Below are 22,246 nucleotides of genomic sequence, written 5' to 3'. Positions count from 1 at the left end.
CCTCCCTGGGCAGCCCATTCCAATGCCAATCACTCTCTCTGCCAACAACTTCCTCCTAACATCCAGCCTAGACCTCCCCTGGCACAACTGGAGACTGTCCTCTTGTTCTGTTGCTGGTTACTGGCACAAGAGCCCAACCCCACCTGGCTACAACCTCCCTTCAGGTAGTTGTAGACAGCAATGAGCTCTGCCCTGAGCCTTCTCTGCTGCAGGCTGCACACCCCCAGCTCCCTCAGCCTCTCCTCACACTCAAGGTGTGGCCTGACCAGTGCTGAGTACAGGGACAGAATAACCTCCCTTGTCCTGCTGGCCACACTGTTCCTGATCCAGGCCAGGATGCCATTGGCTCTGCTGCCCACCTGGGCACACTGCTGGCTCCTGTTCAGCTACTCTCTACCAGCACCCCCAGGTCCCTCTCTGCCTGGCTGCTCTCAGCCACTCTGTCCCCAGCCTGTAGCACTGCTTGGGGCTGTTCTCTCCACCTGCATCCCTACATCTGACGCCTCCCTCCCTTTCAGTACCTTCTGTTGATTCAGGAACTGAGGAGTCCCTTCTCAGGGTGTAACCCTTCAGCCAAAGGCAGGAGAAATGCATTTTCCTATACATTTCCCTTTTTTTCCCAAACAACCTCCCACCACAGGCAGGGACACCTCCCACTAGAACAGGTTGCTCAAGTTGTCATCCAACCTGGCCTTGAACACCTCCAGAGAGGGAGGATCCACAACCTCCCTGGGCAACCTGTGCCAGTGTCTCACCACCCTCACTGCAAACAACTTCTTCCTAACATCCACTTTCAATCTCCCCTCTGACACTTTAAACCCATTCCTCCTCATCCTGTCATCACAAGACCTTGTCAGTAGTCCCTCCACAGCTCTCCTCTCACCCCCTTCACATACTGGAAGGCCACTCCAAGGTCTCCTCCATGCCTTCTCTTCTCCAGGATGAGGAGCCCCAGCTTTCTCAGCCTGTCCTCATAGCAGAGCTGCTGCAGCCCTCTCAGCATCTTGGTGGCCTCCTCTGGAGTGGCTTCAACAGTTCCATGTCCTTCTTGTGTTGGGAGCTCCAGAACTGCACACAGGACATCAGGTGGGGTCTGAGGAGAGTAGAGCCAAGGGGCAGAATCCCCTCCCTTGCCCTGCTGCCCACACTGCTCTTGCTGCAGCCCAGCACAGGGTTGCTGTCTGGGCTGCACCCACACTGCAGGCTCATGTTGAGCTCCTCATCATCCCAGACCCCCAGGTCCTTTTCCTCCTTCAAGTTGAAGATCTGAATCCATTTAGTTTTTTAGCTACACTCAGCTGTTAGTTCCTCCTGGTCTCAATCTGCAGGCCAGGTTATGAGAAAGAGCTGGGGGGGGAATAGACTCAAAAACAAAGCAAAGCAAAGCAAGGAGCCCGTCAGTACTGTTAAGATTTCAGGCATGGCTAAATCACTTTGGATGCCTCTTTGAACTCCCCAAAGTCCTCACTGGAGTTGTTGAATTGCTGCTGACAGAGAAAAGGATCTTTCATCCAGGCCAGAGCACTGGATTCCTTTAGGCTTCTGAGCCTGCTGACATCCTTGCTGCATTCTGTGCCAAGTTAGCACTGCTAGAGCTGTACTTGACAAACGGTTTAGGCACCAGATATCCTACTGATCAGAACCAGGATTTGGAAGTAAACATCCAGTGAGAAGAATCCATCTAAAGGCTGCCCCAATAAGCTTGTAGTAACTTAGGAGGGTTTTTTTCCCCATGTGCCTCTTACAGTCCCAATGGCAAAAATACTTTTTTCTTTCAAAAGTAAATTCTTTTATCCTTTTTATCTCAACCAAAGTGTTCCACAGTGATGAAATTCAAGAGCCAGTATTTCCAGACCCAGACAAGAAGCTGCTGTGCTGTGTGTGATTACTTCTGCCCCTGAGGAGGAGATATCTGCAGGCAATTAATTCCATCCTTATCAATTAGCTCTTGTGATGGAAGGAATTTTATCTAGGAGGAACATCTTTGTCAGTGCCATGGCCATTGGCACTGAGTGCAGCCTCAGCAAGTTTGCTGAGCACATCAAGCTGTGTGGTGCAGCAGACAGGCTGGAGGGCAGGGATGCCAGCCAGAGGCACCTGAATAGGCTGCAGAGGTGGGTACAAGTCAACCTCATGAGGTTCAACAAGACCAAGTGCAGTGTCCTGTATCTGGGTTGGGGCAATCCCAAGCACAAATCCAGGCTGGGCAGAGCCTGGCTGGAGAGCGGCCCTGAGGAGAGGGACTTGGGGGTGCTGCTGGACAAGAAGCTCAACAGGAGCCAGAAGTGTGCACTTGCAGCCCAGAAAGCCAACCAGAGCCTGGGCTGCATCAGGAGAAGTGTGGCCAGCAGGGACAGGAAGGTGATTCTCCCCCTTTGCTGTGCTCTGCTGAGACCCCACCTGGAGTACTGCATCCAGTTCTGGAGCCCTCATTACAAGAGGGATGTGGAGATGCTGGAGTGTGTCCAGAGAAGGGTCATGAGGATGCTCAGAGGGCTGCAGCAGCTCTGCTGTGAGCACAGACTGAAAGAGTTGGGGGCTGTTCAGTCTGGAGAAGAGGAGGCTCTGAGGGGACCTTCTTGTGGCCATTCAGTATCTGAAGGGGGCTACAAAAAAGCTGGGGAGGGACTTTTCAGGATATCAGGGAGTGACAGGACTGGGGGGACTGGAGCAAAGCTGGAGGTGGGGAGACTGAGGCTGGCTGTGAGGAGGAAGTTGTTGAGCAGGAGAGTGGTGAGAGCCTGGAATAAGTTGCCCAGAGAGGTGGTTGAGGCCCCATCCCTGGAGGTGTTTAAGGCCAGGCTGGCTGAGGCTGTGGGCAGCCTGCTCTAGGGTAGGGTGTCCCTGGGCATGGCAGAGGGGTTGGAACTGGCTGATCCTTGTGGTCCCTTCCATCTCTGACTGATTCTATGATACTACCACTATACATACACAAGGACTATTTGAGCCTTAACAGCTTCTCTGAGCAAGTATAAACCAAACACACCACAAACTGCCCAGCAAAATGATGGATGTTTGTGGTCATTTAAACACATCTGACGTTTAGGACAAGTTAAGAGCCACACTCAACATAACAGAAGGAGTAAGCAGAAAACCAGTGAAAAATCACCCAAAATCCCTCCTGACAGTGGATTTTTTTCAGTAAGCCTCATTAAAATCACAGAGTCAACCAGGTTGAAAGAAACCCCCAAGATCATCCAGTCCAATCTATCGCCCAGCCCTGTCCAATCAACTAGACCATGGCACTAAGTGCCTCATCCAGGCTTTTCTTGAGCACCTCTTTTTGAACACATTAAAGGAGCTGTGAAAAATAATTTCTCTCCTAGAGCAAGTTGTTCAGACACAGAAGTAAGGGCAATGAGGTTTGGGAGCTCAACTGAATTTGTGCAGTCATAGAATGGTTTAAGTTGGAATGGACCTCAAAGCTCAGCCAGTTCCAACCCCCCTGCCATAGGCAGGGACACCTCCCACTAGAACAGGTTGCTCAAGGCCTCATCCAACCTGGCCTTGAACACCTCTAGGGAGGTTGTGGAGCACAGAATCACAGAATGTGATCAAAGATCACATTCTGTGATTCTGTGCTCCACAAGCTCCCTGGGCAACCTGTGCCAGTGTCTCACCACCCTCACTGCAAACAACTTCTTCCTAACATCCACATTCAATCTCCCCTCTGACACTTTAAACCCATTCCTCCTCATCCTGCCATCACTGACCTTGTCAGTAGTCCCTCCACAGCCCTCTTGCAGCCCACTTCAGGTACTGGAAGGACACTTCAAGGTCTCCTCCAAGCCTTCTCTTCTCCAGACTGCACAGCCCCAGCTCTCTCAGCCTGTTCTCAGAGCAGAGCTGCTGCAGCCCTCTGAGCATCTTTGTGGCCTTCTCTGGAGTGGCCCCAACAGTTCCATGTCCTTCTTGTGCTGGGGGCTCCAGAACTGCACACAGGAGTGCAGGTGGGGTCTGAGGAGAGCAGAGCCAAGGGGCAGAATCCCCTCCCTTGCCCTACTGCCCACACTGCTCTTGCTACAGCCCAGCACAGGGTTGTGTCTGGGCTGCACTCACACTGCAGGCTCCTGTTGAGCTTTTCACCACCCCAGACTCCCAGGCCCTTTTCCTCCAGGCTGCTCTCAGCCATTCCCCACCCAGCCTGGAGTTGTGCTTGGGATTGCCCAGACCCAGGTGCAGGACCTTACACTTGGCCTTGTTGAATTTCACAGAGCAGAAAAAGACACAAGTTCTGTGTGCTCCATCTGCAGAGCTAAGTGGCAGAGGAGACAGCAGCACAGGAGAGTGGTCAGAAAAGCTAAACTCCAGTGGCTCCCTTTCATTGCCTGCCAAAACAAAGCATCCTCCAAAGGCTCCTGGAGGAAGAGGAAGGTTCAGAAGTGTCTCTCTGTCTCTCTGAGCCCTGCTGCTCCAGCTGCTTCTCAGCCATACGACTTCAAACTGCAAGCCAGCTGCTGGTAGTTTTCATTCCAATTAAGTTGTGAGTGGTTTTTTTTTAAACAAAATATTTTCCTAGAGCCACTAGGAAGAGATTTCATCCTGATCTGATTTCAAACAACCAACCCTCAGCGAGCTTGCAGAGCCTGCCTGAGAGCTGAAGAAACGTCTTTGGAGATCATAAAAGCGCTCAAAGGATTTCGCTTGGCAAGCAGCAGCTCAAGAGCTCAATTTGACTCAAGGGATGCCAAAGCATGGAGGGCTGTGGTAAACAGTAAGCCAGACCTCCTCTGTAAGCTGTCCATTAATAGGGGACCCCAGGGACACATTAAGAAATTAACAATTGGAAACTTGAAACTGAATCCAAAGCTGAGCAGAGCCCAGGCAGTGTCCAGGCAGCGTGGTCAGTGCAGTAGCTGCCTTTTGAAGGTGATGCTTCAGAGGCACTGGGAGGGGTTGGGGGGAGTTTAGTTGGTTCCAAACTAAAACTGAGGTTTGGGTATTGGGTTTTTTTTAGTTGGAAGGAGAAGAGGCAGCCAGCATGGGCAGGATGGAAGCTGCTTGATCCTCCAGACAGCTCAGTCACAGGTGAGTTGTGGAGCTTTAACAAGTGTGGGGATCTGGGATGGTTTGGGTGTTAACTGACCCCCTCCCCTACCCTTAAGTAAAATCACCCAGGCTAGACTCAGCCACTGGGAATTGACTGAATGAAGCTACATTTACAGCTTAGCACAACATCCAAGCAGGTATTTACAGTATCTACAGCTACAGACAGAAATAGACAAGTTAAAAGGTAACACAGAAACACAGCAGCCCTCCCAGAAAGCAGAGTCCCCAGGAGGGGCTCCCAACCACCCTTCCACCCCTCTACCTTACCCCAGACTTTGCCTTATGCTTAAGGTAGTTCAGAGGGTTGGCTAGAGGGGTTAGGAAGCAGATGGATTAGTCAGGGAGGTTAGAGAGAGAAGTGCAGCCCAAAAAGCCCAGAGAGAGACTCTATTACCTGCATTTATGTTCTTGTTCTTATCCATCTCAGCAAGCCTATGAGTGAAGCAGATATCAGCATTGCTTCCTTTTCACAGCCTATCATCTAGTTCTTCTCACCAAAACATCCCAGCTAGGCTCAAAGTAGCACAGGAACCCTTTGGGGGGGTGGGGGGGGGTGCAAAAGCAAACACAGGAGGACACTCAAGACCTCATCCAACCTGGTCTTGAACACCTCCAGAGTGGGAGCAGCCACATCCTCCCTGGGAAATCTATTCCAGTGTCTTACCACCCTCACTGGAAAGAGCCCTATCTTGAATCTCCCTTCTGCCACTTTAAACCCATTCCTCCTTGTCCTGTCATGACAACATCTTGTCAGTAGTCCCTCCACAGCCCTCCTGTAAGCCTCCTTCAGACACTAGAAGGCCACTCCAAGGTCTCCTCCAAGCCTTCTCTTCTCCAGGCTCCACAGCCCCAAACTCTCTCAGCCTGTCCTCAGAGCAGAGCTGCTGCAGCCCTCTCAGGATCTTCATGGCATCCTCTGGACTGGCTCCAACACTTCCATGTCCTGCTTGTGCTGGGGGCTCCAGAACTGCACACAGGAGTGCAGGTGGGGTCTGAGGAGAGCAGAGCCAAGGGGCAGAATCCCCTCCCTTGCCCTGCTGCCCACACTGCTCTTGCTGCAGCCCAGCACAGGGTTGTTGCCTGGGCTGCACTCACACTGCAGGCTCCTGTTGAGCTTTGCATCACCCCAGACCCCCAGGTCCTATTCCTCAGGGCTGCTCTCAGCCATTCCTCACCCAGCTTGGAGTTGTGCTTGGGATTGCATCAGCCCAGGTGCAGGACCTTACACTTGGCCTTGTTGAGTGTCATGAGGTTGGCCTGGGCACACCTCTGCAGCTTGTCCAGTCCAGGTCCCTGTGGATGGATCCCTGCCCTCTAGCAAGTCAACTGTGCCAACTCCAAACTTGCTGAGGGTGCACTGATTCCTCTGTCCATACCACTGACAAAGATGTTAAACAGCAGTGGTGCCAGCACTGACCCCTGAGGGAGTCATTTGGCACTGGTCTGCAGGTGGACATTGTGCCCTTGATCAGCACTCTCTGTGTGTGCCACCATTCAGCCAATTCCTTATCCAGCAGTGCTCCACCCACCAAGTCCATGTTTTTCCAGTCTGGTGACCAGGATGTCATGTGGGACAGAGTCAAATGCCTTACTCAATATCTGAGCAGCTCTCCCTTTCCATGCCATATGAAGAGCACAGGCACCAATGTCTGAGCAGCTCTCCCTCTCCAGGCTACATGAAGAGCACAGGCACCAATGTCTGAGCAGCTCTCCCTCTCCAGGCTACATGAAGAGCACAGGCACCAATATCTGAGCAGCTCTCCCTCTCCAGGCTACATGAAGAGCACAGGCACCAATATCTGAGCAGCTCTCCCTTTCCATGCCATATGAAGAGCACAGGCACCAATGTCTGAGCAGCTCTCCCTTTCCATGCCATATGAAGAGCACAGGCACCAATATCTGAGCAGCTCTCCCTTTCCATGCCATATGAAGAGCACAGGCACCAATGTCTGAGCAGCTCTCCCTCTCCAGGCTACATGAAGAGCACAGGCACCAATATCTGAGCAGCTCTCCCTCTCCAGGCTACATGAAGAGCACAGGCACCAATGTCTGAGCAGCTCTCCCTCTCCAGGCTACATGAAGAGCACAGGCACCAATATCTGAGCAGCTCTCCCTCTCCAGGCTACATGAAGAGCACAGGCACCAATATCTGAGCAGCTCTCCCTCTCCAGGCTACATGAAGAGCACAGGCACCAATGTCTGAGCAGCTCTCCCTCTCCAGGCTACATGAAGAGCACAGGCACCAATATCTGAGCAGCTCTCCCTCTCCATGCTACATGAAGAGCACAGGCACCAATGTCTGAGCAGCTCTCCCTCTCCATGCTACATGAAGAGCACAGGCACCAATGTCTGAGCAGCTCTCCCTCTCCATGCTATATGAAGAGCACAGGCACCAATGTCTGAGCAGCTCTCCCTCTCCATGCTATATGAAGAGCACAGGCACCAATGTCTGAGCAGCTCTCCCTTTCCATGCCATATGAAGAGCACAGGCACCAATGTCTGAGCAGCTCTCCCTCTCCAGGCTACATGAAGAGCACAGGCACCAATATCTGAGCAGCTCTCCCTCTCCAGGCTACATGAAGAGCACAGGCACCAATATCTGAGCAGCTCTCCCTCTCCAGGCTACATGAAGAGCACAGGCACCAATGTCTGAGCAGCTCTCCCTCTCCAGGCTACATGAAGAGCACAGGCACCAATATCTGAGCAGCTCTCCCTCTCCATGCTACATGAAGAGCACAGGCACCAATGTCTGAGCAGCTCTCCCTCTCCAGGCTACATGAAGAGCACAGGCACCAATATCTGAGCAGCTCTCCCTCTCCAGGCTACATGAAGAGCACAGGCACCAATGTCTGAGCAGCTCTCCCTTTCCATGCCATATGAAGAGCACAGGCACCAATGTCTGAGCAGCTCTCCCTTTCCATGCCATATGAAGAGCACAGGCACCAATGTCTGAGCAGCTCTCCCTCTCCAGGCTACATGAAGAGCACAGGCACCAATGTCTGAGCAGCTCTCCCTTTCCATGCCATATGAAGAGCACAGGCACCAATGTCTGAGCAGCTCTCCCTCTCCATGCTACATGAAGAGCACAGGCACCAATGTCTGAGCAGCTCTCCCTTTCCATGCCATATGAAGAGCACAGGCACCAATGTCTGAGCAGCTCTCCCTCTCCATGCTACATGAAGAGCACAGGCACCAATGTCTGAGCAGCTCTCCCTCTCCATGCTACTTGAAGAGCACAGGCACCAATGTCTGAGCAGCTCTCCCTCTCCAGGCTACATGAAGAGCACAGGCACCAATGTCTGAGCAGCTCTCCCTCTCCATGCTACATGAAGAGCATATCTAATCTTCACAAGCCTTTCACTGCAAGACATACACCAACAACACTGTCACTCCATTTAACCTGTGGAACCTTAAGGATCCCTGAGCACTTCTCCTCACAGGTTGGCAGAATATGGCTTCCAAACCTTCTGGACTCACCACATGAACATCACAGCTGCTGTGAGGTGTAAGAATTGCACTCAACAGCAGATGAATGAGCAAATCAATATGAAGAAGCAGTTTCTGGTGGCTGGTAGTTCCCTGGAAGCCAGTTGCTGGGCTGTGGGTGCACACAGACACTCTGCAAATCCAGAACTCCAAAGCTACCAAAGAGTTTACAAACCCAGCATGCAGCTTCCCCAAGCCTGTAGCAGATCTTGGCTATTAATTAATGAAGTGGGAATGTCCCCCCCTGAAGAGGAGCATACCAGGCATGGCTGCTGTGCCACTCAGAGTGAAAGCAGACACCACACAGATCCAGACTTAACCACTTCATCACACGATGCTCCTTTTACCCCCACTCCCACTCCAGGACCAAAAGTAAATCCCTACCTTCTGGTCTTCCCTTTGGCTCTTTAACACATAAAAATGTACATCCAGACCTTTGGGGGTACTGAGAGAGGCTGAAAATACCCTGGAAATTTTGCCTTTTCTTTTGTTTTTGCTCCAAGCCTCTCAAAGACCCAACTCTAGAGAAGGCTGAAAAGGACTTTGAGAGCAGCATCTGGAAAGTTGCCTGTGTTGAAGTGCAGGGTGGTTTCATCAGCACAGCACCATCCATCTCCCACGTGTCAAACAGAGGGAGCTGATGAATGCAGCAATGGCTGTCTGCAGTCGAGCCACAAAGAAACCTCCACCAAACAGGAAAGTCTTTGAGCTGTGTGGATTTGGACTGCTGGTGTGGTGTGTGCTGCATAGCTGTGAGGGCAGGAGGTAGAAGAAGCTCCAGCAAGAAAGACAACTGCCATGGCACCACAAACAGCAGGGGACTGCTGCATCTTCCCTCTTCATCTGTCTGCAGCAAGTGAAGCAAAGCCTCAAAACCACAGCAGATATTTCACAGAATCACACAGTGGCAGGGGCTGGAAGGGAGCTCCAAAGCTCATCCAGACCAACCCCCCTGCCAACAGCAGGGGCACCTAGAGCAGATCAAACAGGAACACATCCAGGTGAGTTTGGAATATCTCCAGAGAGGGAGACTCTACAACTTCCCTGGGCAGCCTGCTCCAGTGCTCTGTCACCCTCACAGGGAAAAAATCCTCCTCATGTTTACATGAACCTTCCTGTGCCTCAGCTGCCACCCAGTGCCCCTTGTCCTGGCACTGAGCACCACCCAGCAGAGCCTGGCTCCAGCCTCCTGGCACTCACCTGCACATCTTGATAACCATTGCTGAGGTCACCTCTCAGTCTCCTCCTCTCCAAGCTGCACAGCCTCAGCTCCTCAGGCTCTCCTCATGAGGAAGATGTTCCACTGCTGTCATCATCTTTGTGGCTCTGTGCTGGACTCTTTCAAGCAGTTCCCAGAGGCCCTTTTTTGAATTGGGGGGCCCAGGGGTGGACACAATACTCCAGATGCAGTCTCAGCAGGGCAGAGTAGAGGGGAAGGAGAACCTCTCTTGACCTACTGATACACCACAAGATAGCCTTGGGCTTCTTGGCCACCAGAGCACATTGTTGGCTCATGGTCATCCTTTCATCCACTAGGACCCACAGACCCTTTCCCCCTTCTTTGCTTTCCACCAGCTCAGTCCCCAACCTATCCTGATCCCTTGGGGTTGCTCCTTCTCAGGTGCAAGGCTCTACACTTATCCCTGTTGGATTTCATTCCATTTCTTAGACTGTCCAACCCTCAGTCTGTCCAAGCCTGGCTGAATGCTTTGTTTATCACAACAGCAGGAGCAAAGGGAGCTCAGCACACATAAGTAACTGTGAAGCCACTTCACATGCCTGGAAAAAAGGGAGACTGCAAGAAACTCATCAGCAGACAACTGGAAACAAAACCTTTTCCAAGTGCAGTTATTAGCAGCACTCAGCTGTCACTCTGAGTTAGCCTAACCCTTCTGTTCTGACAACATCCAAATGCTCCCCTCTGACTTTATCCAGCATTGTCTACTGTTAAATGCTTGCATCATAGAGTGACTTCATTGCCTTTGGACTAGATGGCTCTGACTGGGTCGTGTCATCCTGATACAGCCAAAATACCTTCTCTTCTTGCAAGACACTTTGAGGAAATAAATCAGGAATTAAATCAGAAACCCCTGGCGAGCTGTGATAATCAAAAGCAAACCAGGACCTGCCTTTTAAAACCCAAAAGCCTCACCAGAGGAGGATCTCTCTCTCTTTCTCTCATTGAATGCATCACAAAATGGAATTCACTGAGTGACCACCACTGACAACCTCACCATGAGGCAGTGCAGCTTTTCCAGGAGTCCTCTGCAGACCTGGGTTACCTTTGGCCAGTAACAAAGCTTTGCAAAATCACAGAGAGGTTTCAGCTGGAAGAGACCCCAGAGGTCAGCCTGGCCAATGCTGTGTTGAAAGCAGAGCTTCGGATTACTTTATCCACAGCCAAGTCTTGAATAACTACAGCCATGCACATTCCACTGCTTCCCAAGGCAGCTTAGCCCAGTGTCTAAATGGTCTCAGAGTGAAGAAATTGGTTCTAAACTTGAGACAGAAATTCCCTGGATCAGCTGGTGGCTCTGGCCCCTTGTTCTTCACGCATCCCCATGGAGAAAACCACTGCCTCCACCTTCCAGTGTGATCTGCTCTAGGTGATCCTGCACTGGCAGGGGGCCTGGACCAGAGGATCTTCTGAGGTCTCTTCCAGACCCTGACATTGTACAAGTCTATGATTCTCTCTCTTCTTAGGAGGCTTGTGGAAAACACATGGCTGACAAGAGCCTTGCCCCAGTGAGAGTGGCTTATAAAAGCCTTGGCTCCACATTTAAGCTGCCTGTACCACTCAGGATGCAGGGTGGCAGCAGCTCAGAGGCACACAGGCACACTCACAGGCAGAGAGCTGAAGACCCTTCCAAGCACAACCCATCAGAGCTAACTTGTGCTCCAGCACAGCAAAATCCACACATCTGCTGTGGGGAAAAGAAGTCACTGAAATATTTCTGTAGTGATCAGATCAAATGATCACAGAATCAGAATCAGTCAGGGTTGGAAGGGACCACAAGGAGCAGCCAGTTCCAACCCCCCTGCCATGGGCCAGGACACTTCACTCTTGATCAGGCTGTCCAGAGCCTCATCCAGCCTGGCCTTAAATGATGCAGATGTGGAGCTCCCTGGGTACAGACTGGAGAGGTGGCTCCCCAAACAGAGCTGCTGGCTGCCTTCTGCTTTCCATCTACAAACAGCAACATTTTCTCTCCACTTTCACCTTTGAATATCTTAGGATACTTCTAACAATCCAATTGAGACTTAAACATTTGAAGGTTCCTGAAAGGTCTTCTAAAGCACTTCCTCAGTTGAAGAGGGACAGGGATCTGCTGAAGAGAGTCCAAGGGAGGGCTAGGAGGATGATGAGGGGACTGGAGGGCACTGCCTGATGAGGAGAGGCTGAGGGACCTAGGGCTGTTTAGTCTGGAGAAGAGAAGACTGAGAGGGGATCTAATAAATGTTTATAACTATCTGAGGGCTGGCTAGGAAGGGAGGAACAGGCTCTGCTCACTTGCTCCATGGGATAGAATAAGGAGCAATGGATGTAAGTTGCAGCAAAAGAGGTTCTGCCCAGGCAGGTGGTGGAGTCACCGTCCCTGGAGGTGCTCAAGCAAAGCCTGGATGAGGCACTTAGTGCCATGGTCTGGTTGACTGGATAGGGCTGGGGGGATAGGTTGGGCTGGATGAGCTTGGAGGTCTCTTCCAACCTGGGTGATTCTACGAGTCTATGATTCAACACAAGGGGGAACTTCTTTACTGTAAGGCTCCCAGAGCACTGGCACAGGCTGCCCAGAGAGGTTGTGGGGTCTCCTTCTCTGGAGCCTTTCCAGGCCTGTCTGGATGTGTTCCTGTGTGATCTGTGTTAGATAGGATTGTCCTGCTCTGGCAGGGGGGTTGGACTCGATGATCTCCTTGGGTGCCTTCCAACCCCTAATCTGTGATCCTGTGACCTGAGCCATACCAAACCTGGCTCCTGCATCCATATTGTCTCATCTATTACAGAGTCAATTCGGATCAATACTGTAAACAGGGCACGGGGAACAATTAGGTGCTGCAGGAAATTGATTATACACAGAACATAATCCTCATTATCCACATCAATATCAACTCATTTCCTGACATAATGCTGCTCCTCCCTACTGCTCCTGTTATTAGTTAGCAATATTCTTTTCACAGGAGATAGAAATCCCAATCCCTAACCCTATTTCCCCATGAAAGAGCTGAAGGCCACCATGGCAATAAATATTTCCCCTCTGGACAAACATCACTGTCAAATTTGATTTTGTTGCCTGGTTGCAGCTTTCTGCCTTGAAGTTGCAACTTGGCACACAGAACTTGTTCTGCTTCTCACCTAGAAGTGGAGTGCTCCTGTGGCATGCTCCACAGACAGTGCTGTCACAGGAGGAAATCAGCCAGCAGGCAGTGGAGAAGTCTTTGGGTAGAATCATAAAATCACAGAATGTCAGGGGCTGGAAGGGACCTCAGAAGCTCATCCAGTCCAGCCCTGCTGCCAGAGCAGGATCACCCAGAGCAGATCACACAGGAACACGTCCAGGCAGCTCTTGAGTATCTCCAGAGAGGGAGACTCCACAACCTCCCCTGGGCAGCCTGTTCCAGGGTTCTGGCACCCTCACTGGGAAAAAAAATTCTCCTCAGGTTCACATGGAACCTCCTATGCCTCAGCTGCCACTCAGTGCCCCTTGTCCTGGCACTGGACATCACCCAGCAGAGCCTGGCTCCAGCCTCCTGGCACTCACCCTGCACATCTTGATAACCATTGCTGAGGTCACCTCTCTCTCTCCTCTTCTCCAAGCAGCACAGCCCCAGCTCCCTCAGGCTCTCCTCATAACAGAGATGTTCCATTCCCTTCAGCATCTTTGTGGCTCTGTGCTGGACTCTCTCAAGCAGTTCTATGTCCCTCTTGAACTGGGGGCCCAGAACTGGACACAGTACTCCAGATGCAGCCTCAGCAAGGCAGAGTAGAGGAGCAGGAGAACCTCTCTTGACCTACTAACCACAGCCCTTCTAATCCACCCCAGAATGGCACTGGCCCTCCTGGCCACCAGAGCACACTGCTGGCTCATGGGCATCCTTCCATCCACCAGGACTCCCAAGTCCTTTTCCCCCTCACTGCTCTCCAGCAGGTCAGTCCCCAACCTCAACTCATCCCTGGGGTTATTCTTTCCCAGGTGCCAGACTCTACACTTGCCCTTGCTGAACTTCATTTGATTTCTCCCTGCCAAACTCTCAGCCTGTCCACGTCTCTCTGAATGGCAGCACAACTCTCTGGTGTGTCTCAGCCACTCCACCCAGGTTGGTGCCATCAGCAAACTTGCTGACAGTGCCCTCTGTGCCCTCAGCCAGGTCATTGATCAATACATTGAATAATACTGGTCCCAGTACTGACCCCTGAGGGACTCTCCTAGTCACAGGCCTCCAGCTAGACTCTGTCCCACTGACAACTCACTGACTTCTTCCCTTTAACCAGTTCCCAATCCACCTCACTACTCCATCACCCAAACCACACCTCCTCAATTTAGCTGGTAGCAGGAAAGAATTAAAAACTTAGTCCAGGGATCACAGTACAGAATGAGGAATGAGAAAAATGGCACAAGAGACTTCAGCTGGCACTGCTGGAACTCTGATCTGCCTCCAAGATGCAAATTCCAATCTTTGAGAGCTAAACCAAACATATGAGGAGGAATTTTTTCCCTGTGAGGTTGACAGAGCACTGGAACAGGCTGCCCAGGGGGGTTGTGGAGTCTCCCTCTCTGGAGATATTCAAAATCCACCTGGATGCATTCCTGTGTGGTCTGCTGTGGCAGGGGTTGGACTGGATGAGCTTTGGAGGTCCCTTCCAGCCCCTGACATTCTGTGATTAACAAAGGGAAGGCAAACAGCAGTGCAGCCAAACACATCTACCTCATCCAGTTACCTTCACATCACCTTCCTGAACGTCCTAATGTCACTTTACAAAGACATCAAGGTGGCAAAGATACACTGAAACTCATTTCAGTCCAAGATTCAAGATCTTCCAGCATCCCTTAAGTAATCTTACCCCCAGTTGTGTCACTCAGATACACGCTGGAGTCACTACCCCTGCAGATAACTTACTCAGATGTGGGGAAAGGGAAAGGTTTTGGTGCAGCCAGTGGGAATTTTTCAGTGTGATCACTCTCAGTCCAAATCCATCTCTTTTCCTGAAGTTTCCTGGTCTTGATATGGGATGGAAGTAACAGAGACAAAAAAGAAATTAACAAATGGTTTGGTGTCTGGAGCACTTGTACAGCATGTGGTGAAGACCAGGTTCAAGAAGTCTTTCCTGGCTAAGCTGAAACAGCTTATGTGAATGTGACCAAAGTTTTTCTGTCTCAAACACTGAGTCATCACATAGAATCACAGAATGGTTTAGGTTGGAAGGGACCTCAAAGCTCATCCACTTCCAACTCCTAGTCATAGGCAGGGACATCTCCCACTGGAAGAGGTCACTCAAGGATGCATCCAACCTGGTCCTGAACACCTCCAGGGAGGCTGTGGAGCACAGAATCACAGAATGTGATCATCAATCACATTCTGTGATTCTGTGCTCCACAACCTCCATGGGCAACCTGTGCCAGTGCCTCACAACCCTCACTGCAAACAACATCTTCCTAACATCCAGTTTCAGTCTCCTCCCTGACACTTTAAACCCATTCCTCCTCATCCTGTCATGACAACACCTTGTCAACAGTCCCTCCCCAGCCCCCTTCAGATACTGGAAGGCCACTCCAAGGTCTCCTCCAAGTCTTCTCTTCTCCAGGCTGCAGAGCCCCAACTCTCTCAGCCTGTCCTCATAGCAGAGCTGCTGCAGCCCTGTCAACATCTTAGTGGCCTCCTCTGGACTGGCTCAAACAATTCCATGTTCTTCTTGTGTTGGGAGCTCCAGAACTGCACACAGTGCACAAAGAAGTTGTTTGCAGTGAGGGTGGTGAGACACTGGCACAGGTTGCCCAGGGAGCTTGTGGAGCACAGAATCACTGAACGTGATCTTCAATCACATTCAGTGATTCTGTGCTCCACAACCTCGATGGAGGTGTTCAGGACCAGGTTGGATGAGGCCTTGAGCAACCTGCTCTAGTGGGAGGTGTCCCTGCCTATGGCAGGATGGTTGGAACTGAATGAGCTTTGAGGTCACTTCCAACCTAAACCATTCTATGAAAGTGTCCTGCTCCACAAACACCACTGACTGTCCACATGTTGACTTGAACAACCCAAGTTAGACTCATAGAATCAGTCAGGGTTGGAAGGGACCACAAGGAACATCCAGTTCCAATCCCTCTGCCATGAGCAGGGACACCCTACCCTAGAGCAGGATGCCCACAGCCTCATCCAGCCTGGCCTTAAACACCTCCAGGGATGAGCCTTCCACCTCCTCCCTGGGCAACCCCTTCCAGGCTCTCACCACCCTCATGTTGAACAACTTCTCCCTAACCTCCAGGCTGAATCTACCTATTTCCAGCTTTGTTCCATCCCCCCCAGTCCTATCACTACACTTTTACAAGGCAGAGGCAGAAGTATTCATCCCGAAAGTACTTCTTTTTGCCCTAGGATCCACAACAAGGTCAAGAGGAAGCATTTCTGGACCCATTCCATCACTTGATCTTTAAGAAACCATTTTGTATGCCACAAAGGATTAGGAAAAATAAGCTGCTTGACATTTATTTGTGTAATTTGCACATTAATATCCGTAGAAACATTTCTCTTTTTTATTGTCAGTACAAAAGTTAACAGAATTTAATCTTCCTTCTTTTACCCAAATTTTTGATTTTTGTTTTGGTTTGGGTTTGTTTTTTTTTTTTGGGGGGGGGGGTGGGGGAGGAAATTAGAACCCAACTAAACCAAAAAAAACCCACCACTAGATAAAACCAGTGTCAAGTTGCATTCCTCCTGCACAGCCACATTGGGGTGAACACTTTGGAAGTGAAAAAAATCAAACACAAAAGGGCCTCAGTAGAAAAGGTACAAAACAACAGTGAAAGTCTGGCAGAGGTCAGTGCTGTACCTACTGTTAGGGAACGGATCAGCAGGAAACGCTGGAGTCAGCAGGAACTAATCCCTTACAAAGATGCTGATATTCCTATGGCAAACTGTCACTATAAACAACTTCTCTCCTTTTAGCTTAGCTCACAGTAGAAGGATAGTCTGAAAGGCAAAAAGAAAAAGATCCAGGCCAAAGGATCTGGAAGACATTATCCAGCCCAGGGAGGAGAATTCTGCTTAATTTGATGCATGTGCAACACAGGGTAGAAGCTTCAGCTCCTTTCACAGCAGTACATTCTGCTGTGCTTAAAGACAAATTCATGTCTTGACTTACTTTAGGAATCCTCTTTCAAATTATCTTCCCTTTAGACTTTCTCTTTCTTGGGTCTTTTCCTTCCTTTTTTTTTTTCTTCCTTTTTTCTCCCTTTTTCTTTTAAAATCTCTTTCTTCTTCCTCTTTTTTCTTCTTATTTTTAATGTTTTTTCCCCCTCTTTTTTTTCTCTCCTATTTTTTTTAATCTTCTCTTTTTCCCCCTTCTCTTTTTTCCTTCTTCTTTTTTTTAATGGGTTTGTTCCTCTCCTTTTTCCCCCTTCTTTTTTTGTCTTCTTCTCTTCCTCCCCCTGTTTTTTCCCCTTCTTCTACTTTTTTATGGGTTTTTTGTCTCTTTTCTTTCCTTCCTTTTTTGTCTTCTCTTTTTTCCTCTTTTCTTCTTCTTCTCTTTTTATTGGTTCATTCCTCTTTTTCTCCTCCTTTTTGTCTTCTTTTTTTCCCATTCTCTTTTTCCCCTCTTCTTTTTTAATGGGTTTGTTGCACTTTTTTTTCCCCCTTTTGTTGTCTTCTCTTTTTTCCCCTTCTCTTTTTTCTTCTTCTCCTTTTTTCCCTGTCTTCTCTTTTTTTTCCTGTCTCCTCTTTTTTCCCCTTTTCTTTTTCTCTTTGTGTTTTTTTTCCTTCTTGTACTTTTTCCTCTTCCCTATTTTTCCTTCTTCCCTCTTTCACCTTCTTTTATGTCCCCCTTCTTTCCTTTCTCCCCCCTTTTCCCCCCTTCTTCTCTTTATCCTCTTCTTCATTTTGCCCCCTTCTTGGTTTACTTCTCTTTTCCCCCCTTTTTTCCCCTTTCTTCTCTTTTTTCTTTTGCTTTTTTCCCCCCTTTCTTTTTTCCCCTTCTTCTTTTTCCCCCTTCTTCTCTTTTTCCCCTTCTTCTCTTTCCCCCCCTCTTCTCTTTTTCCCCCTTCTTCTCTTTTCCCCCCTCTTCTCTTTCCCCCCTCTTCTCTTTTCCCCCCTCTTCTCTTTTTTCCCCATCTTCTCTTTTTTCCTCCTTCTTCTCTTTTTTCCCCCTATCTTCTCTTTTTTTCCCTTGCTTCTCTTTTTTTTTTTCCTTCTTTTTTTCCTTGTTCTCTTTTTTTCTTCTTCTTCTCTTTTCTTTTCCTCCTTCTTTTCTCCCCGCTGTGGCACGATTCAGCTTCGTGTTTCTCTGTGTGGGTTTGTTTTGGCTGCAGGAAACCTGGCTAACAACTTCCACTGTTCCAGTGACAGGTACTGAGAATAAAAAAAAAAAACAAAAGACCTCCTCCTTAAAGGATTTGGTTTAGGTAAGAAAAAAATCCCACCCCCAAACCAGCTGACACTGCAGGTTTGGTGTTTCTCCTTTGTTTCTTTTTAAAGCACAAATAAACCCAAAGTTTCAACTCCTCTCTCCCCAAACCCCCCCCAAAAAGAATTATATACTGTAAATATTTCTTCTTTTCTTAAAGATCTGAACACCAGCAAAGTCTGAGCAATATTTACCTACAACTCCTCTGTGCTGCCTGCACTACCAACGCCACTTAAATTACCAAACACCACCGTGACCCTCCCGACGATGAACTGCTTTGTACAAGAACCAATCAGTTAATAAATTAATGCTACAACCATTTGGTTGGTTTGGTTTTGTTGGGTTGTTTTTTTTTCCCTGAAAGCAAAACAAAACCAACTATTTCCCCCCCTCACCCTCTGGAGGGTGAACAATCAAGAACAAAATTTCTGTGTCAGAAACAGCAATTTCTTTAAGCCAAGAGAGAAAAAAAAAGAGACCAATTTTTGCTAGGGATGGATTGGGATAATCCATTTTGCCCTCCCTCTCTTTCCCACTCCCCCCCCCTCTTCTTTTGGTTTTTTTTTTTTTTGGTCTTTTCTTCTTTTTGTTTTCAATCAATACAAAAAATAATTCACTGTAAATATATATAATATATATTTGTACATATTTCTGAATATATTTACATACATCCAGCACCTCTACAACCGCATTTTGTGCTCTGTAAGTGTGTGCCAACATATATTTTCTCCAAAAATATTACAAAATAAACAAGGCAAGGCAGACCTCCACCCCCAGAGTTTGCCTCAAGTCCGTTGTACAAACAAAACATAACAAAAGAAGTTTGGTGCAGCTTACAGGAAGCCAGGAAATGGATATTGGTGGGTGCACAGCTCAGGAGACGTTCTCCTCTGTTGGGGATATTTAACAGTTGCAAATGATGAGATCCTTTCTGTAGCTTCTGACTGCTTTTCCTTTTCCTTTGGGTGGTTGGTTGGTTGTTTTTTTTCCCTTTTCATTTTTTTTTCCTTTTCCTTGTTTGGGTTGGGGTTTTTTTTCCCCTTTCCCCATATTTCCTATGTACAAGCAGAAACATGAAGGTCCTGGAGAAAGAGATTTTTGCGTTGCATCTGGTAGGTAGCTTGATGTTCTCCTTTGTTTCCTTCTCCTTTCTTTTCCTCCCCTGCTAGCTTGATGTTCTCCTTTCTTTCCTCCTCCTTTCTTTTCCTCCCATGCATGGTTTCTTTTCATGTTTTGACACTGCCATTCATGTGTTGGTACTTAGGGAGGCAAGGTTCATAAGGCATTGGGTCGGGAGAGAAGACAGAGTCATCGCCTGAAGAGCAGGAACTCCTCGTGTCAGGGTAGCTTGGGGAATACTGCTCCAGAGGTCCACTCAGGTCCAGATACTCCTGCCACAAAAGAGTGAAAATGCAGTGTTAGGCAGTGAGGAAAGCTGATGTTTGAGGGGAGACCTCATTGCTGGCTACAGCTACCTGAAGGAACATTGTGGAGAGGCTGCTGCTGGCCTCTTCTCAGGTAGTTGGAGACAGAACAAGGGGGAATGACCTCAAGCAGAGGCTGGGAAGGTTTGGATTGGACGTTAGGAAAACGTTTTTCCTGGAGAGAGTGGTCAGGGACTGGAATGAGCTGCCCTGGGAGGTGGTGGAGTCACTCAGCTTGGATGTGTTTAAGGGTCATTTGGATGTGGTGCTTGGGGATATGGTTTAAGATGAATCTTGTAGAGTAGGGTTCCAGGTTGGACTTGGTGATGGTGAGGGGCTTTGCCAACCTGCATGTTTCTGGATTCTGTGATGAGAGCACTGTTGTGATTTGGCTTCACATAACCACAGAATTGTCAGGGCTGGAAGGGACCACAAGGATCATCCAAGTTCCAACGCCCCTGCCACGGGCAGGGACACCTCACATTAGATCAGGCTGACCAGAGCCTCAACCACCCTGGCCTTACACACCTCCAGGGATGAGGCTCCACCATCTCCCTGGGCAACCCCTTCCAGGGTCTCCTCCCAATTAGCAGCAGTTATCTTACCAGGCTTTACCTCTCAATCCACTCAGTGAATTCACACTCTCAGGGCTATTTCCCATCTCTCTCCAATCATCTGATAACATGAACTACCCACCAGCAAGAGGGGATGGATGTGATCCCCTAACATCCAGGTCTCACCTTTCTCTATTACACACCCTGTGGAAAGCTTTGTTTTATCACAGAAACCAAGTGCAGCAGGGCAATGGTTGGGATCCTTCCCACAGGCTGCAGCCACATCTCTGGCTGCTCTGGGGTACAGATGACAGACATGAAGATGCTGCCTCAACAAATGCCTGGCAAAAAATGCTGAAGGGAATCCTCATGGAAACAGCACAGGAGGATGTACACTGGCTTAGAATCATGGAATTCTCAGGGCTGGAAGGGAACTCCAGGATCATAGAATCATAGAGTGGTTTAGGTTGGAAGGGACCTCAAAGATGATCCAGTTCCAACCTCCCTGCTATGAGCAGGGACACCTCACACTAGATCAGGTTGCCCAGAGCCACATCCATTCTGGTCTTAAAGACCTCCAGGAATAAGTCTTCCACCACCTCCCTGGGCAATCTGTGCCAGTGTCTCAGCACCCTCATGGTGAAGAACTTCTTCCTAACATCTAATCTCAATCACAGAAAGTCAGGGGCTGGAAGGGACCTCCAAAGCTCATCTAGTCCAACCCTCCTGCCAGAGCAGCATCACCTCAAGCAGATCACACAGCAACACATCCAGGTGGGTTTTGAATATCTCCAGAGAAGGAGACTGCATGACCCCCCTGGGCAGCCTGTTCCAGTGCTCTGTCACCCTCTTAGAAGGTGAGAATCATAGAATCAACCACTCTGGAATTCCAGAGACCTTGAAGCTCATCCAGTCCAATCTATCACCCAGCCCTGTCCAATCAACCAGACCATGGCACTAAGTGCCTCATCCAGGCTTTTCCTGAACATCTCCAGGGATGGTGACTCCACCACCTTCCTGGGCAGCCCATTCCAATGCTAATCACTCTCTCTGCCAACAACTTCCTCCTAACATCCAGCCTAGACCTCCCCTAGCCCAGGTCTAATTGACTGGATAGGGCTGGGTGCTAGGTTGGCCTGGATGAGCTTGGAGGTCTCTTCCAATCTGATTGATTCTACGACTCTATGATCAGTATCTCAGCAAACAAGAAGCTTGAGTGGAGAAAGGGAAAAAAAACCTCCAACCCAATCCAGGGCCCTTTGCTGCAGTCCAACATCAGCAGCATTAGCCACGTCAGTGGAAACAAACACACCAACCACATCAAAAGAGAGCTTTTCACTCGCAAGGATGAAAATGAAATTTCAGCCTAAATAGAAGCACTTTTTTTTTCTCTAGCACATGGTAACAATTTGGAGAGGGAAAGATTCTTCCAACTTTATATCCCCTTGCTCAGTTGGAATATCTGTTTTGTATTCTGGGATGTAAAGTTTGTGTGGAAGCATACGGTGGCATACATGGAGGGGGGGAGAAAAAAAGAGCTGAAAGGAGAAGAAAAAGGAATTCACTAAGTTTGGGAGGTTTATACTACATAATCTTGTGTGTCTGTGGCACAGCAGAGTAGCCACAACCAAAGCAGCCATTAATAAAGGAAATAATATCTGCTGAATGCAAGTTTTGGGTTAAGGCTCTTCAGCTAGAAACAACAGTTTTGGCAGGAGAAGAAAGTTATTCTCCCCCTCGAAACGTTCCTTCTCTTTCAACTTCTGAAGGCAGCTGCATTCATTTAAGGGCAATCTCTTCATTTGCTAAACCACAAGTTCTGATCCTCCTGACCAGACAACTCACCCACCTCACTCACTGTTTGGTGCTACTCTGCTTAGCTCTGGAGCAATTCCATTTTTAGTTAAGGTATTTTAAGTCAGAGATTCAACTGCTACCAAGTTATGGGCACAGAATGGTCACTACTTCAAAAGAGGAGGACGCCTCAGCTTTGCAATGCTGGCAACAAGAAAAGGCAGCCTGGAGCTCTGATTCCTAGCATGATTATCTTGCTGCCTTAGAGAAGAGACTCTCAGAAGTTCCACAAGGACAATCTTAGGCACCAATGGCAAATCAGAAAGCAC

At 49.1% G+C, this 22,246-nt stretch overlaps 1 protein-coding gene and 1 long non-coding RNA gene across 15 annotated transcripts in view; both read right to left on the bottom strand.

Annotated features, from left to right (window-relative positions):
- LOC135175871 (uncharacterized) overlaps positions 1-17,143 on the bottom strand; it is a 167,152-nt gene extending 150,009 nt beyond the window's left edge. For 2 of the 5 annotated variants that reach the window (XR_010302486.1, XR_010302484.1), the window contains exons 1-2: positions 16,581-17,069; positions 14,650-14,750 (exon numbers count right to left, since the gene is read on the bottom strand). This is a non-coding gene — a long non-coding RNA (uncharacterized LOC135175871). Of the gene's footprint in view, positions 1-14,649; positions 14,751-16,580 lie in introns of all 5 variants that reach the window. The other 3 variants (XR_010302483.1, XR_010302482.1, XR_010302485.1) reach the window with 3 other exon arrangements.
- A 1,614-nt stretch (positions 17,144-18,757) lies between these two features.
- The window catches only part of FGFR2 (fibroblast growth factor receptor 2), a 196,526-nt gene continuing 193,037 nt past the window's right edge, over positions 18,758-22,246 (bottom strand). For 9 of the 10 annotated variants that reach the window (XM_064144242.1, XM_064144244.1, XM_064144243.1 and 6 more), the window contains one exon: positions 19,045-19,536. In XM_064144242.1, coding sequence (XP_064000312.1) covers positions 19,372-19,536 — 165 coding nt within the window. In that variant the 3' untranslated portion in view covers positions 19,045-19,371. Of the gene's footprint in view, positions 19,537-22,246 lie in introns of all 10 variants that reach the window. The other variant, XM_064144240.1, reaches the window with a different exon arrangement.

The sequence above is a fragment of the Pogoniulus pusillus genome, chromosome 6 (genome assembly GCF_015220805.1).
Source record: "Pogoniulus pusillus isolate bPogPus1 chromosome 6, bPogPus1.pri, whole genome shotgun sequence".
Taxonomy (NCBI): domain Eukaryota; kingdom Metazoa; phylum Chordata; class Aves; order Piciformes; family Lybiidae; genus Pogoniulus; species Pogoniulus pusillus.
This window is presented reverse-complemented; position numbering and strand designations above follow the sequence as displayed.